General features: G+C 44.7%; 1 protein-coding gene across 2 annotated transcripts in view; it reads right to left on the bottom strand.

The window, feature by feature from the left end:
- Nucleotides 1-17,272, bottom strand: part of Irak3 (interleukin 1 receptor associated kinase 3) — a 58,651-nt gene that overhangs the window by 3,454 nt on the left and 37,925 nt on the right. For both annotated transcript variants that reach the window (XM_028869610.2, XM_037196737.1), the window contains exons 9-11: nucleotides 915-1,113; nucleotides 356-418; nucleotides 102-266 (exon numbers count right to left, since the gene is read on the bottom strand). In XM_028869610.2, the coding sequence (XP_028725443.1) occupies nucleotides 102-266; nucleotides 356-418; nucleotides 915-1,113 (427 nt within the window). The remainder of the gene's footprint in view (nucleotides 1-101; nucleotides 267-355; nucleotides 419-914; nucleotides 1,114-17,272) is intronic.

Below are 17,272 nucleotides of genomic sequence, written 5' to 3'. Positions count from 1 at the left end.
GGGGGGCTGAATTTGTCTAATTAAAAATTGACTTAGATGCACAGTTGATCCGACTTGGATTTTCCACGACTCATTTATAAATAAAACCCGGTATATCTTACTTCATCCATTGTTGGTCTTAACTTGGCCCGAGTTGCCGCACACTGGCCAGCCAGAGAGAAGAGCCTGGCAGAGAAGTTCCGAGGACAGGGGTGTATTTTCCTGTCTAGAAACGAGAGGCACGCATCAAGACCTCTCTTCTCCATCAGTTCCATGAGGAGATCCCGCTAGGAAGAGAAGATAAACTTATTTCATGGAACACCATCTAACAGACAACTAATTGGCAAGCGAGTGCCGGCATGTGGGCAGTTCTCACCAGCTGAACGTGTTTAGGGTCATCCAGCACCACTTGACAGCCTGTCAAAGCCTCCATGATCACCTGCAAGGAACATACACAAAGTCAGCTACAGAGGTTGAAAACACGTACAACATGAGTTTAAACTGCTTATCATGGTAATGGATTTAATTCTAACTAATGCCCTTGTATTTTATTACTTCATAGATTATGGAAAATTAATGTATCAGATAATGAGTAACGGAAAATCAGTAGGTATAAAAGTTAAAACTCTTAAGATGTTTCCTCTGAGCCAGTGGGTCTCAACCTTCCTAACGCTGTGACCCTTTAATACAGTTCCTCATGCTGTGCTGACCCCCAACCATAATATTATTTTGTTGCTACTTCATAACTGTAATTTTCTCACTGATATGGATCATAATGTAAATATCTCATATGGAGGATATCTGATATGCGACCCCTATGAAAGGGTTCTTTGACTCCAGAGGGGTCACGACCCACAGGTTGGGAACCCCCCAAGGATTGGGCGCCATCTTGGCAGTGAATTCTCTTCCTTAGCTAACCAATAGATGGCACTCACAATTCCAAAGCTGTAGACATCGGTTTTGACGGAAAGTCTTCCCTGTCTGATGTACTCTTCTGGCATGTACCACAGATGTTTCCTGCCGCTGCCCGTCATATTCATGGTAGAATTCTGATGTTCTAGGTGGGGTCGGAAGTGTGCCATGGCAAAATCAGTTAGTCTGGGTTGGAACTGATCATCCAGAAGTATGTTTGCACTAAAAGTGTGGTCAAAGACAAACAGGACAAGATATCACAAAGACATTTAGTGAAATACAATGTGGCTGATTAAATCCAGAACACTGATAAGATGAAGCCAAACATAAATATCTGTGAACGAGTGAGTGGGCATTCTAAAGTTTTTCTTAAAGTACACACATGGGCTGGAGACATGGCTCAGCAGTTAAGAGCACTGACTGCTCTTCCAGAGGACCAGGGTTCAATTCCCAGCACCCACATGGCGGCTCATAACTGCCTGTAACTCCAGTTCTAGGTGACCTAACACCCTCACACAGATATACATGCAGGCAAAACACTAGTGCACGTAAAATAAAATAAAAAATATTAACGTATAAACATAAATTTTATGAAGCCTAAAATAAAAATCTGACGCATGCATAGTGGCTATTTCAGAATTTGAGACACGTATGGACGCTGTGTCAACAGGATGAAGTAAAGGTAAGTACAGCAGCTTGCTTCTGCTCTTCTTAGTGAGACCATGGGCTTGGTTTTAAGCAGCTAAGTAGAAATGTCAAGGGATAGAGATTGTGTGCACTGTTATTAAATGTGGTGGCAGCCACTGCGTTCTTAAGCCTGAACAAACACTGCATCGTACAAATGTCCCAAAGGTCTCTGCTGTCCCAGAATGAGTACACAAACAGGCAGGGCCAGTTCTGAATTGAGATCCTCCAGCAAAAGAGACAGGTCAGAGGCTATGTGGAGATTCATTCCTATGTCAAGTATTTGAGCGCATTAGTTCCATCTTCGTAACTAAGATCTCAATCCAGACTTCGTCTAGGACCAAGTTGACATCCCAGGTTCCTTTAAGGATAAAAACATGTTTTAAACTTTGACTTTTCCCTCCACAGAGTAGGAAACAAACTGTAAAGAGTGAAGAGCCAACCTTACGCCCCGTCTGTTTGGTGTGATCTTTTCATCCATGGGAGAACAAGCCAGGGGCTGTGTCCCCAAGATTTGTGTCAATGACCACAGTCCTTAACTCTCTCCCCGCCTGTCTTTCCTCAAGTATCCAGCGGCTGCCAGAGCCTTCCTGTGTTTCACATGGCCCAACTCTATGCCATTCCTCATCCATTCTTTCATTTTCTCACCCAGAACAGCGTTGAGCATCCTCTGAGGATGCATAACAGACAAGTCAGGTCCTACCTTCTCTTAGGCACTAGGCAGGAAAACACCATGAAATCCCCTGTAGTGGCACACATCACTTGCTCAAATCTGAGGTTTCTGGACCTGCCCTGATGCTTTTACAATTTGGGGGAAATAGGAAAGCAGGAGTTTGCCAGCTGGGCAGGAGATGAAGGGGGGCAAAACCAGTCTCCAATTCTCCCAGTAGCACTTGCGTAAGGCAGAAAGGGCAGAGAGTGAGATCTGGAAGGCCTTGGTCAAAGGCTGCAAAATTCGAATATGAAAGAAACCAACCAGGAAGGGGGAAGGGTAGAAATCCCCTACCCAATGCCAAGTAAGTCCCTGGCACAGTCCCAGACACAGAGACACTCCCGTGTGTCTGAAGGTGTCCTATGGCTCATTATAATACTAAAATGCACACTCCTAGGTGGAGATTTAAGATGCTGAGGGGACATGTGATGCAGGAAGCTGTGTGTAGAATTCCATGTAGCAGACCATGCCCAAGAAAGCCCACTGTATGCAAATAAGTTAGAAAGCCCAATCCCCGTGACATAAAAGCCCCAACTCTGCATGGCAAATTGTTGGAGCTACTGACCTTTTTTCCTGCCCCAGCTTGCCTCTTCTCTTGGAAGTATGTCTTTTTCTCATACACTGTCTTCGAGGCTATCCACATGTCCCTGTCCAGTTCCGTGTTCCAAGACATAAGGCAGTGGAACCCTTCCGGAAGTGCCCAGCAAACTCTAATATCCACTGTCATCATGAGTCACTGCCCTTCCCGTTTCTACTACCCTGCTTGCACAGAAGGAGTCTGAAAAACCCTGAACACCCCATCTTCAATGTCTTTCTCCAACCCAGTTCTCCAGAAGGCATGATATCCTGATTGCTATGTTAGGGCCTTGAGAATGCCCAAGCTTAAGCTGAATCTAAACAACACATAGGAACGAATCCCTAGAGTTTTTGTTTGTTTGTTTGTTTGTTTTATACATAGAAAACATGGTAGGGGACAGGGAGGGGTGATGACAGCGAGAATAATAAAGAAATCCATAATCTCAGCCATTTACTCAATCTGCTGTAAAACAAGTAGAAGCTGACAGCGACTGGTGAGTCACGTGACTGCGAGAGGTAGGCAGAGGTGAGCTGGGCGACCACAAACCCTGTTGCCCAATAAACCCACTGAGGACATGGGGTCAGTGAGAGGTCACCAGTCAGACAGGATGATCTGAGGACCCTGCACTCACACGTTGAATAATGGCATCTAGTGGAAAGGCAAGTTCTCACCAGCAGACCTCGGCACGGAGCATAAATTTTGAAACGAGTGATTTATTTGGTTCTAAATAAAGGTTAACGGGAGCTGAGGGAGCAGAAGGCTCGGTTTTGGGAGAGAGTGGGAATTGCAAAAGGCCCTTCGACAATCATTTTCTCCTCTAATTCCTTCCCCCTGCTCCAGCCTTAAATGGAATCTTCAAACACAAAGTGCCTTCAGCCACCCACACGGGTCAACAGAGTAAGTTTATTCTGCGGGGTGAGAGCGGACGGACAAAATGAAAACTACACGAGAAATCGTAGCAATACAACGCAAAAGGGCAGCTTGCTGGTAATGATGGGCACGAAAGAGGCAGACAGGGAAGCAGGTCTGGTCCACGCGCCCTATCTCGTTTCTGCCATCTTTTGCCTTCTCTTTAACCTAAGGGTATTTGCTATAACCGAGAGGCCAGGGTGACGTCAAATCATTCTTCTTCTTCTTCTTCTTTTTTTAAGATTTACTTATTTATTATGTATACAGTGTTCTGCCTACATGCATGTTTGCAGGCCAGAAGAGGGCACCAGATCTCATTGTGGATGGTTGGGAGCCACCATGTGGTTGTTGGGAATTGAACTCAGGGCCTCTGGAAGATGCTCTTAACTGCTGAGCCATCTCTCCAGCCCCTCCAATCATTCTTAAAATAGAAGGCTCTCTGACTGAGGGCATGGGGGCAATTCTATATGGTGAATTGGTACCATGCAAGGGTACTGACTTCATATCTGTACTAAGAAAAGTTTCCATGATGCTTTTTTTTTTTTTTTTTGGAGGGACCAGATCCCCCAAACAATATTTTATAGTGAGAACCAGCTTTCCTGGCTCATCAGTAAGTTTCCTAGTTTAGTTGAAACTGTTAGGCCTTAAACACGAAGATGATGTCTACAGATTAAAATGCGGAGTTTGAATTTAAGCACGAGGGTTGTGTGTGTTGGTTTTATGCGGTGGCGAAACATTCTTCATTAAGCGGTGCTGTTACCTTGCGAGGAGAGCCATGAGGCACGGCAAAATCCACTCTTGGAGTTTTATTAGGAGAAGGGAGGGACAGAAGAGAATGTGATCAGGCCTGTGGAAGACATGTGCAGGGAGAGGGAGGGAGAGGAGGAGGAGGGGAGGAGTCTGTGACCTGCTTTTTAATGCATTCCCCTGCACATGCGCACATGGGCTTACGGAGCTGCGCCACAGCCCTGCATGCGCATAGATTGCACGGCCATGCAGCACACCCATTATGTAGGACATAAAACCCTGGAATGGCTAAGCATCTGAACAATGCAGGCACAGTCATGTAGCTGGGCAAGTGGGCCAGGAATTCCAACAGTGGATGAGCACAGATCTTTAAAGACGTTGCATATATTTAAAGGGGCTTATTTTAGCCTCAGTCGAATGCCTGGCCACCCTTAGGAAAGGTGGGGATTCCACCCAGACATGAAGATCCAAGAGCTTCTGGAAGGCATCCTAAGGCCACAGTTTTAGTCAACTAAGAACCACCCATTCCAGAAACAGGTTCCTCCCTGCCTTCAATGACTCAGTGCCTACAGCCTCACAATGTCTTCACCATTGTGCATGCTCCGTACCCCTTATAAAGTCCTTCACCATGGCCTAGTCGCTCTCTCTCTCTTTTTTTCTGTCTCCACTCAAAGGCAACCATTTTCCACACACCCCCACCTCCTCAATAAATCTCTGTGTGAGGTCTGTTTTGTAGTATAATTTTTGTGGCACTCCTTGACCCCACTTGCAAAGATAACTCTTTCACCACAAAACCCTTGCACAAATGACATGTACTGTCCATGTCATGGTAATTATGACCCCAAGACCCCCCTCCCCAGATGGCCTGCCTGCCCTCAGATGTGGCAAAATCCAGTTTTCCCAGACTCACCGGTTTCTGGGAGAGTTGTAGACTCTCACAAGACTTGGCACAAGAGCACCTATGGGTTCCAACCTAAGGATGGTACAAGTCCCAAACTGTGTTTCCCTGCTCGGGGTGGGCCCCCTTGATTGACAGGTTCCTGATCAGAGGCAAGAAGTAGGCGAGGGAAGCAGTGAGCCAGGCCAAGATGGTGGCATCAGTCTTGTATCCTGACTGACCAGCAGCTAGAATACTTCATTGTTTAGACAGAATTCAGGAAGCATGGTGTTCCAAAACACAGATCATGCCATTTTTGTTTCCAGACATCTGTTTAACTCTTTCTCTTTTCCATCTGGAGTCATAAGTTTAATCATCATTGATAAACCATGACAGAACAGAGTTATCTTTTACAATCATTTTCCCTCAAGTTTAGTCATCATTGATAAACAGTTATCTTTTATAATCATTTTTACTCATCAACCCTACAACCCCAACTTTTAAGAATCTAGAGGCATTTATAGCTCATTCTCAGGCTGCCAGCTTTTTGTGGCTTCGAGGATGCTAGACAGAAAGAAAACCTCCAAGCCAACCTGGGCAGACTGCCATGTGCAGAGCAGTGTATTATTAACTCTTAATGGTCAGAGTGCCCAAGAAAAATCTTTAAGCCAAAGCCACTGCAATTATTATTCAGTTTCTGGCACAATTCAATGTTTATAATTTATATCTTTATAGAATGTGTTTATGTCCAATCCTGGCCTTCTTTTGCTCCTTGGTCACATGACACAACCCTGGTTCTGCACAAGCCAACTTTTCTAAGAAAGGGAGGTCCTGACAGCTCATCCTTTCATCATCTTTCCACACCACTCTGTGCTCATCAATATAAGTCCTTGTGTAGGGCAAGGCAACTTCAGCTAATCTAACTTTATTGCTGTATAGGTCATGTAATCGACTTGAGTGTACAGTAGGAAGAGGCTTGTAATCTGATCTGTGGCCAACTCCTCTCGGCCACCGAATCTTGGAGACCTTTAAAGTTTACTTTGTTTTGATTATCTCGTTCCTGAGTAAGTACAGGGACAGATGTTTCAAGAATGTCTCACAGCCTCAGAAAGAGACCTCTGGCTTCTATATGTGTGTCACAACCTCCAAGGTGTAAGGTAGAGCTTCAAGTAGACAAGGACATCTCCCTAAAAGCGAGCGGGGTAGTATGTTCAGGACTTTCCTGGATAAGCTTAGAAGCAGTACTCCTCAGAGAAGTCATAAATGATTCATAAGAAATTTTCCATCAATCCAATTAATCCTCAAATTATACAAATATTAAAAGTCCCCTCAAGTATGCAACAGGTGGAAATCAAAACCAAAAGTGGCATGGAGGCCATCATGCAGCTCAGCTTGGCTGGATCTTTGTCAAGCAGCTGCGCTGGCTTTATGACCTTTGCCCTTCCCATCAGACATGGCTGCATCAGACATTGCATTGTGGAGGTCTTAGAAAAATAAATGAAAGTTTGTTTGTGCTTTACGGGTGTGTGAGTCTTGGCCTCCTGCACCAAGGCCCAGGGCTGCTCCTTTAGATGCACAACTTGAGGGCTTGGACTGAACTACCCCGGGGGCCTCAGTTTCCACGTAGATCTGATGGTGTTTGCTGGGTAAGAAGATGCCAGCTGACTTAGAGATAGAGAAGACCTCAAAATGCACCTTGAATGGTATACACTGGCCATTGTCCATTCTATCCATTACCATACCTCACATCCCAAGATGTGCAGCGTAGTGTCTCAGGAAGTAGTCAAGGACCCTCCTTGAGTAACAGTGAAACAGAGGATTACAGAGTGGTGCTGGAAACCTAACACCCAGAGAGGTTAATTAATTTCCCAGGAATCAGTTGAGTTCTAGATTACTTTCAGAGAAGTCCTTGACACATTTAACTAAAATAATATTTCTAGGTGATTGAAGACAATGAGGGAGGAAAATTTTCCTGTTATTTCTTGTACCTGAATGTACACATGTACACAAATAAATTAATGAGTGCTGGTGCTTGTATTGGTTACTTTCATGTTGCTTTGACAAAACACCTTGACCATAATAAGCTACTTATGAAAGAAAGAGTTGGTTTTGGCCTACGATTCCAGAGTGATAAGAGGCTGTCATTGGAGAGGCAGTAAGGAGCAGGCTTAGAGGCAGAAGCAGGAAGTTGAGAGACCGCATCTCCATCACAAACACAAAGCAGAGAGACAAAACCGGAAGTAGGGTAAAGCGATATAGTCTCAAAACCCACCCCAGTGGCATACTTCCTCCAGCAAAAATATCTGCATCACTAACTGGGAACCTAGTGATCCACACCCAAGACTATGGGAACATTTCTCCTTCAAACCACCTCGGTACCTAAAGACAGTGTTGGCAACAAGAATTGTTAAGAGAAATTCTGATGTATGCAATATCTATTTCTGGCACCCTTTAGGAAACTAATGAACATATCTGGAGATCATGAAGGAGGAAAGGTAAACATGATGAAAGTCTGAGGAAAATCACTTTTATCTAAGATGTTTCTGGAAGATTAAGGTAGTTATTTGAAAAGGATGAAGGGGAGGAGTAAGAGGGTTGAAGAATCAATCCATCAAGCAGATCCTCCATTTTCCACAGACCTAGATGTCCTATTAAACACCAAGCCAAATTCCAGCCTGGACAAGTCTGCAGCCATCAGCTGACTTGGCCAGGAAGATTGAGATAAAGGCAAAGAGACTGAATCCTCAAGCAAGGGTATCCTGAAGGCTGACAGACCAACATATGGCTGTCTATCCACCCAGCCAGACCCCGTCCACACTACAGACCTTCCCATGAGAAATGCCATGTACGCTCTCACTCCCTCGCTCATTCACTCACTCACTCCATCGTGTGTCTCTGACCAGTTTCCGTTTTTTCAAACATTGGTGTCTAACCTTCTTCCTTCCTCCAAGACAGAAGCCTGTTTTACAGATGCAATACCAGCCTAGGACCTGCATTTATAGGACTCCTTAGAAACACTCACTAAGTTTATGTCCTTGATTTGGAGCCAATAGCAGGGATGAATATCTGTCTGGGATGAAAAAATGCTGCCGGTGAAATGCATTTGAACTTAAACTTGTCTATATACGTGAAAAACGATGAAGGCTGCTAAGGGATGGATGGAAATATCAAGGTTGTCACTTTCAAATGCTTTTATGAGATCCTGTAATTAAAAAACATCCTCATCTCCCAAAGGAGAACACGAGTCTTCTGCCAAGGCTGTAGACCACACTCCGGATTCTTTCTTTAGAACCTTTCCTTCTCAACTCCCACCATCTGGTAGTGAGTTTTGTTTTTATAACATTCTCTTGAAGAGTTCAAATTACTAAGATATTTTTGGGCTAAATGAACCACCAGACTAGCTGAAAATACCTCTGAAATGTGGGCTTTGCTTCCTTCTGTGGGTGTTGCTCAGCTGTGCGCTAGACAGCGTCCTTCTTAGAAAGACACTTACTCTCTCTGCTGGAACAAGCCAGATTGACAGGGTAGCTGTTCAGACCTACTCTCTCCCCCAAAGCAAGCTGCCTACTGCTATCTCCTCAAGACTCTGACGTCAACGTTTCTCAATGCCTGTATCTGTTGATGAAGCCAACTGGCCCCTGGTAATCCCAGGCCTTTGAATTCCCTAATAAGAGCATGGTTATTGGGAATACACAGACATGGAAGGGCACCTCCCCTTTCATCTGTAGCCATGTGACAGGCAAGTGACAGACCTTGCTGAGTCTCTGTTTTTCTCTTGTCAGCCAGACATGACAATGATCACACCCCACCCTTAGGATCCTGGAGGGTTAACAAGTGTTTCCATGGGAGTGTATATGAGACCTAGTCCTTGGCTTTGACTGAACTCCATAATCCTCCTGCAGCCTATCCACTATCCTTCACGGGTAAGTATTTACCAACGCCATTGGAGAAGCTTGTCGTGGAATATCAGTTGGAGATGTGTTACATTCTTCTATGCTATGGAACATTTGTTTAATGGTGCAAAGATGTGTTGCATTCCTTCATGTTGCATTTGTTTAACTCTGTGAAGCTGTGTTGCTTTGCCTGCCTAAAACACCTGGTTGGTCTAATGAAGAGCTGAACAGCCAATAGCTAGAGAGGAGAAGATATAGGTGTGGCTGCCAGTCAGGGAGAATAAATGGAGGTGAGAACAAGAAAAGGACGGAGTGAGAAAAGGAGGAGAGGAGGATGCCAGGGGCCAGCCACACAGCCAGTCACAGAGCAAGAAGGAAAGAAAGGTATATAGAATAGAAAAAGGTAAAAGCCCAGAGGTAAAAGGAAGACGGGATAATTTAGTTAAGAAAAGCTGGCTAGGGCCGGGCATTCAGAAGTAAGAATAAACCTCTGTGTATTTATTTGGGAGCTGGGTAGTGGGTCCCTGAAGAGAAAAGAACAAAGAGTAAAAAAAAAAAAAAAACTAACTGCATATAACTGTCTCGGGGTGACCTTTGTGCCTCTCCCCTCAGATGGCCTCCTCCTATTTTCATCCAGATCCTCTGTGGGCCACTGGAATTATTTCTGCCATGATGTTCTCACTGTATCTCTCTGAAGCCCAGTGTGCCTCCTGCTTCTAAGTTCCTACTGGATGCCTATAATATAGCATTTGGTACTTAATGGAGCCCACCTAGTGTTGTTTGCATAATCATAATTCTGAGCTTATAGAAGACACCAAACATTTATTTATATAATCATTTCCTCAAGGGGTTTTGAAACCCTCAAGTAGTTTTAGATTACTGAGCATGGGAAAGGCAAATATATGACCCAAATACTGTCCCACATCCTCCCATATTACTGACAGACACCATTAATAAGTTCCAAAAGCACTCAGCTAAGAGTGCTCTTTTTACCCTGTACTTGGATAGCCATTGCTAATCAATCAAAGGTAGAATATGAAATAAAACTTATTTGTCATGGTTGCTGTAGCACCCTATTTCTTTGACTTATTATTTGCAAAACAGCTAAATAGTAGAACCAGGACTAAACCTTAGACCTCTCATTTCCATGCTGGATGCTGCTTTGGTTTACAACACTTAAGTGAAAAAAAATCTTTCATTCAGCTATATGAACATAAAATTAAAATCTGTTGATGATAAAGAGAAAAAATTAACTGTTCCTTCTCTCTCTGTCTGTGTGTGTGTGTGTGTGTGTGTGTGTGCATGCGTGTGCACATGTGTGTGAACCTAAAGGCTCAGTCACAAGGTTTTAAGTCAACGTACAAGAGTTTCTGATAACTGAGCCCCTCTCAGGGAGTTGAGCATCCTCCCGGAAAGCCAGAGTCCAAGATGAGTCAGACGGGAGCACTTAGGACATTGAAGACATGAGTCTCCCATGGGTAGACTATAATGACAGTTTCTGCCAGGCTCTGGGCTGCCCTTTCCACTTAGTAACTCACCTCATCCTCAGAACCCTCCGAGGCAGTGGACTGGTATCTTGCCTAGTTCCAGAGAGCAAGGAGACAAAGCATCAATGAACTAAGAAACTATCCCAAAGTCACACTACTAGAAAGAGGTGGAAGAGATAGGTGTTCTGAACGGCCACACTCTGGACCAGGGACAAGAGGCAGGAACAATGAGATCACTGAGTGGCTGCGAAAAGGGGACGAACATAGAAAAGCATAGGGAGAGAGTTTGTAGAACAAGGGCATTTCAGAGCTGTTCTTGAGGGTGGCTCCAGGGTAGGCAGAAGGATAGAGGTGCCACTCTCAACCTGTCTGAAGTCCCCATGGTGCAGAAACGGAGGACAAAACCAAGCCAGGATTTAGAAGAAGATAGAGTCACACCGTTCTTCTTTCATAATCTCTAGGTTTGTGAGCAGAGCATAGAACAAAGGTAGACAGTTTTAAAAATGGAAAGAAATAGAAAGTAAAAAGTCAGCTTGGCTGGGACTAGATGTGGAAGTGGGGAAAATGACCAGGTAGTCTGAGGCAGACCATGAGTTTGAACAAGGATGTCCTGGGTCCTGCCTACACCACCATCCTTGCTTTCTTCTGAAGGACCAAGTGGACATCACTCTATTTCATTTAAACCAAAGGAGTGGACACAAGGCTGCTGAACAATGACTTCATGATCTTCATTTTTTGGGGGGTTGGGTGTTGGGGATCCTAGATGAAAGTTCTAATGCTGAACCATGACCCTGACCCTCAAAATCTTCATTCTCAAGAATTTTAAAAATCATAGCATGAGGTCCCTTGCAGATGGCCTCTAGAGAGGGAGACAGAGAGAAGAAATTTAACCATCGTTTGAGTTTTAAGTTAAAACAACAGTGGATCTGTCTATCTTCCCTTCAGGCAGATGCTGAGTGTTGAGTTGAGCCATGGTTGTGATATCATCCATCTGAGCAGCATTTTTCTTATCAAGAAAGATATCATCAATGAGGAATAGCTGTCTAAGGAACATGCCCTACAGCCTTAAGCCTAATGTCTGGGGAGTGTAATTTCCTAGACAGTTAAAGAAAAAAATCAATCATTTTATCTTTGATTATACTCTCCTAATTGGGTGTTTAAGACCATTCAGATGGCCAGAATTATTTTTTTTCGGTCAAGGTGAGTTAAGAATTGGTCCACAGGAGTCAATGAGGCCTGTGAACAACCTCTGGCTCTTCTGGTGATCTGGATACCAGTTGTTACATCTAGGTGGGAGCCAGTCAAAGGCTTTGCTTGCAGTGGCTTGTTGGGAAGCCTTAAGGTCATGTCCTCTGTGTTGACCCTCCTCTCTGTAACGCAGACACCAGTGAAAGTCTACAAGTGGGGTCTCCATGGCCTACCTGAATAAGAAGAGGACAAGTGATTCGGCAAGGATACAGGACATTTTGAGAGATGATCCACAGACCCTTGAGACTGAATTGACCTTAAAGGGCAAAATATTTTCCCTTTTATTCCTTCTATCCACATTATAGGCCTTCAAGAATGGTTATGGAACACCCAGAAGGTCACTTTATACCAGACAGGTACTTTTTAATGTCTATCTTAATAGTCATATAAAGCTTGGACAAAAACTAAATGTCTTTTTTAGTCTTAGCTTAAGTATGTTTTTTTTTTTAAAGATGAAATGGAAGAAAATCATAGCCATTACAAAAATAAGCCATAGTGATAAATCTTAGTTGATATTTTGGTGTGTTACACTTCCAATATTTAAAAAAAAATAATAATTTACATTTCTACAGTGCTATAACTGTGTGCTCCATAATACTTTGGTTTGGCTTTTTCTATCCAATCTCACTTCATACACAACCTGCCAGGTTGCTTCATGCTACTAATATTAATTAATGTTGAGAGTCTCCAGTAAAGTCTGTGACCCACCAGTCTGAAGTTCAATACACAAAACGGCGGAGACTGTCCATTTTTCACTCCTCTGGCAAAAATGCAGTCTCGATTTCCTTGTGGAAAATGATACTGCTCGACACAGATCTTTGAGCCAACTGTCAGGAACACACAGGGCTCCCCTGCTCGAAGCTGTCTTTCCTAATTATGACTGCTCAAACTGAATGGCAAGGACAGGAGACATAGTGACTTTCGACCCTCCAAAGAGCAATGGGCTAAGAATCAGGAAGGTCTACATTCCGAGTGAAGGGAAGGGTTTCCTTCAGAGGTGCAGGAAGGTGACCGAGGTCAGCCAACTCACATTTGGCTGAGACTCCTTCCACAGATGCTGTTACCATCTGACAGGCATTGGGTGGCCTCAATGGACCGAACTGGCCTTGTTCCAATTCCTAGATAGCGGGTGTGCACACCACTAAGAGGGAGATGCCTATGACTGATGTTGGCACTAACTGATATCTATGCTGGCAGTTCAGCAGAAAGGCTGTGAGTCGGTGGCTATTGTAGGGGCTTGGTTTGTGCTGGAACAGGCAGGGACAGTGACGAAACCATGTGAAAGCATGGTTCCCCAAATGCATGTCCACAGCCCTGGAATTTCACTCTTGGACACATGCTTGTGTGTGCGCGCACGCGTGCGCGTAGGAGAACCGGAGGGCCTTGTGCACACAGATCAGCACTAGGGGAACCCGGAATGTTAAACACACGTGGTCATTTCTTCAAAGGAAGGGATACATAACCTGTTATCCTCCCAGAAGGCTTGGAGCCGATGTGATTAATAACCTGGTGACTTTTGCACTGTCTGTGTGGCAGGAGAGTGTACTAGATCCTTGCCCAGACCTTTATTATGAGCTTGCTTTCTTAGTCCATCTATAGAGTCCATCTTAATAGAAGACGTGATGTATACTTTTACGTGTTTTAAGGTAGTCACGTCTGATCTTGATTTAGCTTTCTTTGTTCCTCTAGTTCCTCGGGAAGATTTATGTAAGCTTTATTGTGCACCCAAGATCGAGTTAATTATCACCAGGACAGTTTTTACCGAATTGCTCTGTACTTAAATATGCCTAAAATAAACTACTCCGGGTCAGATTCCTGCAGCTTGAACCAATACCAACTACTTAGTCATGTTGAACCAAACTGCCTCCAGTGGGTTGTCACCGTGCTGGCCGTGGTGGTGGTAGAGACCCCTGCAGGTGCCGTCTATGGATGGGCTACATTTGAATCCTCAGACTCCGAAAAACCAATCACGGCAGTCAGTTTTGTCTCCCTCACAAAATACCCGAGAGAAACCATTTGAAAAGAGTGAAAGATTTACTCTGACTCACGGTTTCAGTCCACGGTTGGTCGGTCCCATGACTTTGGGCCCGTGGCAGGAAAATACATCATTGTATGAAAGTGCAGTGGAAACGATCTGCTCTCCCCATGGTGGCTGAGAAGCGAAGACTGAAAGAAAGGACCAGGGACCTAATATCCCCTTCCAGGAGATGCTCACAAGGACCTAACTTCCTGTACCAGAGTCCACTTCCTAAATGTCCCAACATCTACTAATCGGGCCACGGTAGGGACCACACCTTCAATATAGGAGCCTTTGAGAGGTATTTCTTTTTGAGGGAGGTGGTTTTGTTTATTTGTTTGCTTGCTTGCTTTTTTGAGACAGGGTTTCTCTGAGGACAGTCCTGGCTGTCCTAGGTTTGTAGACCAGGCTGTCCTCAAACTCACAGAGATCCGCCTGCCTGCCTCTGCCTCCAGAATGCTGGAATTAAAGGCATGCACCACCAATGCCTGACTGGGGTAGGTGTTGAGGAGGATCTCATTCTGCAGCTCATGTTAGCTCCAAACCCATAGCGATCTTCCTGACTTGACTTCCCGAGTGCTAGGATGAGTTACCACGCTGCTAGGCTCTTTCACCTATACTTAAAATCCAAATGATAACAGCCAGGTAGGGAACAGCCATCAGCCCCTTCCCCAACTAAAAAGTAAATATGTGATTGGCTGTATTTCCAGCTCAAGTATCACCTCGTCCTCGACACTTTGCTCTCTTATCACCGTCTGTCTATTACCTCCCGAGGATTCTGTCTAGCTGGGCTATTAAGTGACTTTATAGTTCTGCACAGCTAGGCAAGTACCTGGGCTATTGCCTTGGAAGCACTGGCTTCCTGTTACGTTCTGAGACCATTGAAGAGACTCCAGGATCTTTCCACTCCCTCGTGTCCTCAAGACAAGCCTCCGTCTCTCCATTGAGTTTACCTTATCAAACCTAGGTCTCCAATCTAGTTACCTACCCTCAAGCCCCATCAATCCCTTGGCCATCACATTCTCTTTTCTTGTCATCTCATTTTATTTTATTTTCAAACTTCATCTGTCCTTCTCCAGTCTCCTCCCTCCTCCCTCCCTCCATTCCTTTCTTCCTTTCCTCCCTTCCTCTCTTCCTCCCTCCCTCCCCTCTTCCTTCCTTTCTTCCCTTCCTTTTCTTTTGTTATACATGTGGTGGCAGTTCTTTGCTTTTATCCCTTGAACAAATTTACTGCCTCCACCAGGAGTATTTTCCCTCAATGTTTTCAATCAGTCTGAAAAAAAAAAAAAAACAAACAAAAAAACACCACACTCCCTCTAGGACTTGGCTTGGCATTCTTTAACTCCAACTCTAATTCAGTCAGCCATACACTGGGTATCTATTAATGTGGTGTGTGTGTGTGTGTGTGTGTGTTTCAGCTATCTCTCTAATCAGCTGAACTTTATAGGAAAAGATGGCTTCCCACTGTGGTCTCCATTATGCTTTACACACAACAGACATGGACCAAAAAAAGAATCTGACTCCCAAGGTGTTCAACCAACACGTAGTAAGACATGAGTGATTCTTCCAGAAGCAGAACTTGTTTGCAAGTCTGCTTTTCAAACAATGAATTGACCATGGAAGTGTGTAGGAGAGTGATGAGCAAGAATATTGACTGTCCATCACATCACCCAGCCTCTGCCACTGCTGAACCAGGTACCGAGGGAGTCAGCATTTGATGAGCGTGTGCTCTCCTCAGCACCCAGATACCTGACATAATTTAACCCTAAGAGGCAAAACTACTCATCTATTATTAGCCTTTTTCAGAGAGAAAAACTGAGGCTACCTTAGAGAAGGTAGGCAGTCCCCCTGGAAGTCACAGTTTAAGAGGAAGTTCTGGTTGCTATGGTCTTCCTGATTTAAACATCGGGAAGCCTGAGCTAGAAGGTGAGAGGACAGAGAAGGATGGTATTAAAAAAAAAAAAAAAACCACCACCATTCCTGGTTCTCCTTTTTAGATCTCTCTCAGGCCGACTCTTCCTCTGTAGCTATGCTCTGTGCGCCCATCATTACTGCCCAGCTCCCAGGCATGCTCTTGCTCCCTGGCATGGAGGGCTAGCTGATGCTGGCTCGCAACAGCACAACCGAGTCCCCACCTGGAACTGGGCACGGTAGAAGAGAGATGCTGCACTCCCGTGATATCCCTGCTCCAGGACAAGCCATGGTGCAGGCACCAGCATGCCCCGCCTGATGTTCTGGCAGCTTTGAAAAACCATCACAGCGTCGGCAGCTTTTCCATGATGTCGGTTGGGGTTGCAACAGCCACGATACTCTGACGACCTCTCCGCCTGCTAAATTCTGGCCCTCTCCTTTTCTCTACCCATAGATTTGGTTCCTTTTCTTCTTTTCTTCTTTTGGAGTCCTAGAGATTGAGCTCACAGCCCCTCACATGCCAGGCAGGTAGTCTATGCCTAAGCTATAGCTCTATTATCCAGACACAAAGTCTTATGAAATTGCGCAGACTGTCCCACAGTATAGGGAGGCACTGGAGAGGCACACCCTAGTCACCTCACCTAGCGTTATGTGAAAGAAGCCTCGGAAAGTGGGGGAGCCTGCATCTGTTGCCCTCCCCACACTGATGCCACCTTCGCCCCAGTTTATGGCTGCCCGTGTTCCTCTCTCCTGTCAAGAACTCCTTTCCTATCTGTTCTTCAAACCCTGCTTTCAGGGCAGGGACTGATGAATTGAACCACACAAAGGGAACCAATTGTTATAGAATATTATTTTAAAGATGTGTTGCACTTGTTTATGCTGTGGGACATTCATTTTTTTAATGATGCAAAGATGTGTTGCATTCTTTTATGCTGCATTTGTTTAACTCTGTGAAGCTGTGTGACTTTGCCTGCCTAAGACACCTGATGGTCTAGTAAAGAGCCAAACATCCAATAGCAAGGCAGGAGAAAGGATAGGTGGGGCTGGCGGACAGAAGGAATAAATAGGAGAAATCTGGGAGGAAAAGAAGAGCAAGAGAACAAGGAGAGGAGGATGCTAGGAACCAGCCACACAGCCAGCCACAGAGTAAGAGTGAAAGTAAGATATTAAGAAGTAAGAAAAGGAAAAAGCCCAGAGGCAAAAGGTAGCTGGGATAATTTAAAGTTAAGAAAAGCTGGCAAGAAACAAGCCAAGCTAAGGCCAGGCATTTATAAGTAAAAATAAGCCTCCATGTGTGATTTATTTGGGAACTGGGTGGT

This window comes from Peromyscus leucopus, chromosome 18 (genome assembly GCF_004664715.2).
Source record: "Peromyscus leucopus breed LL Stock chromosome 18, UCI_PerLeu_2.1, whole genome shotgun sequence".
Lineage (NCBI taxonomy): Eukaryota > Metazoa > Chordata > Mammalia > Rodentia > Cricetidae > Peromyscus > Peromyscus leucopus.
This window is presented reverse-complemented; position numbering and strand designations above follow the sequence as displayed.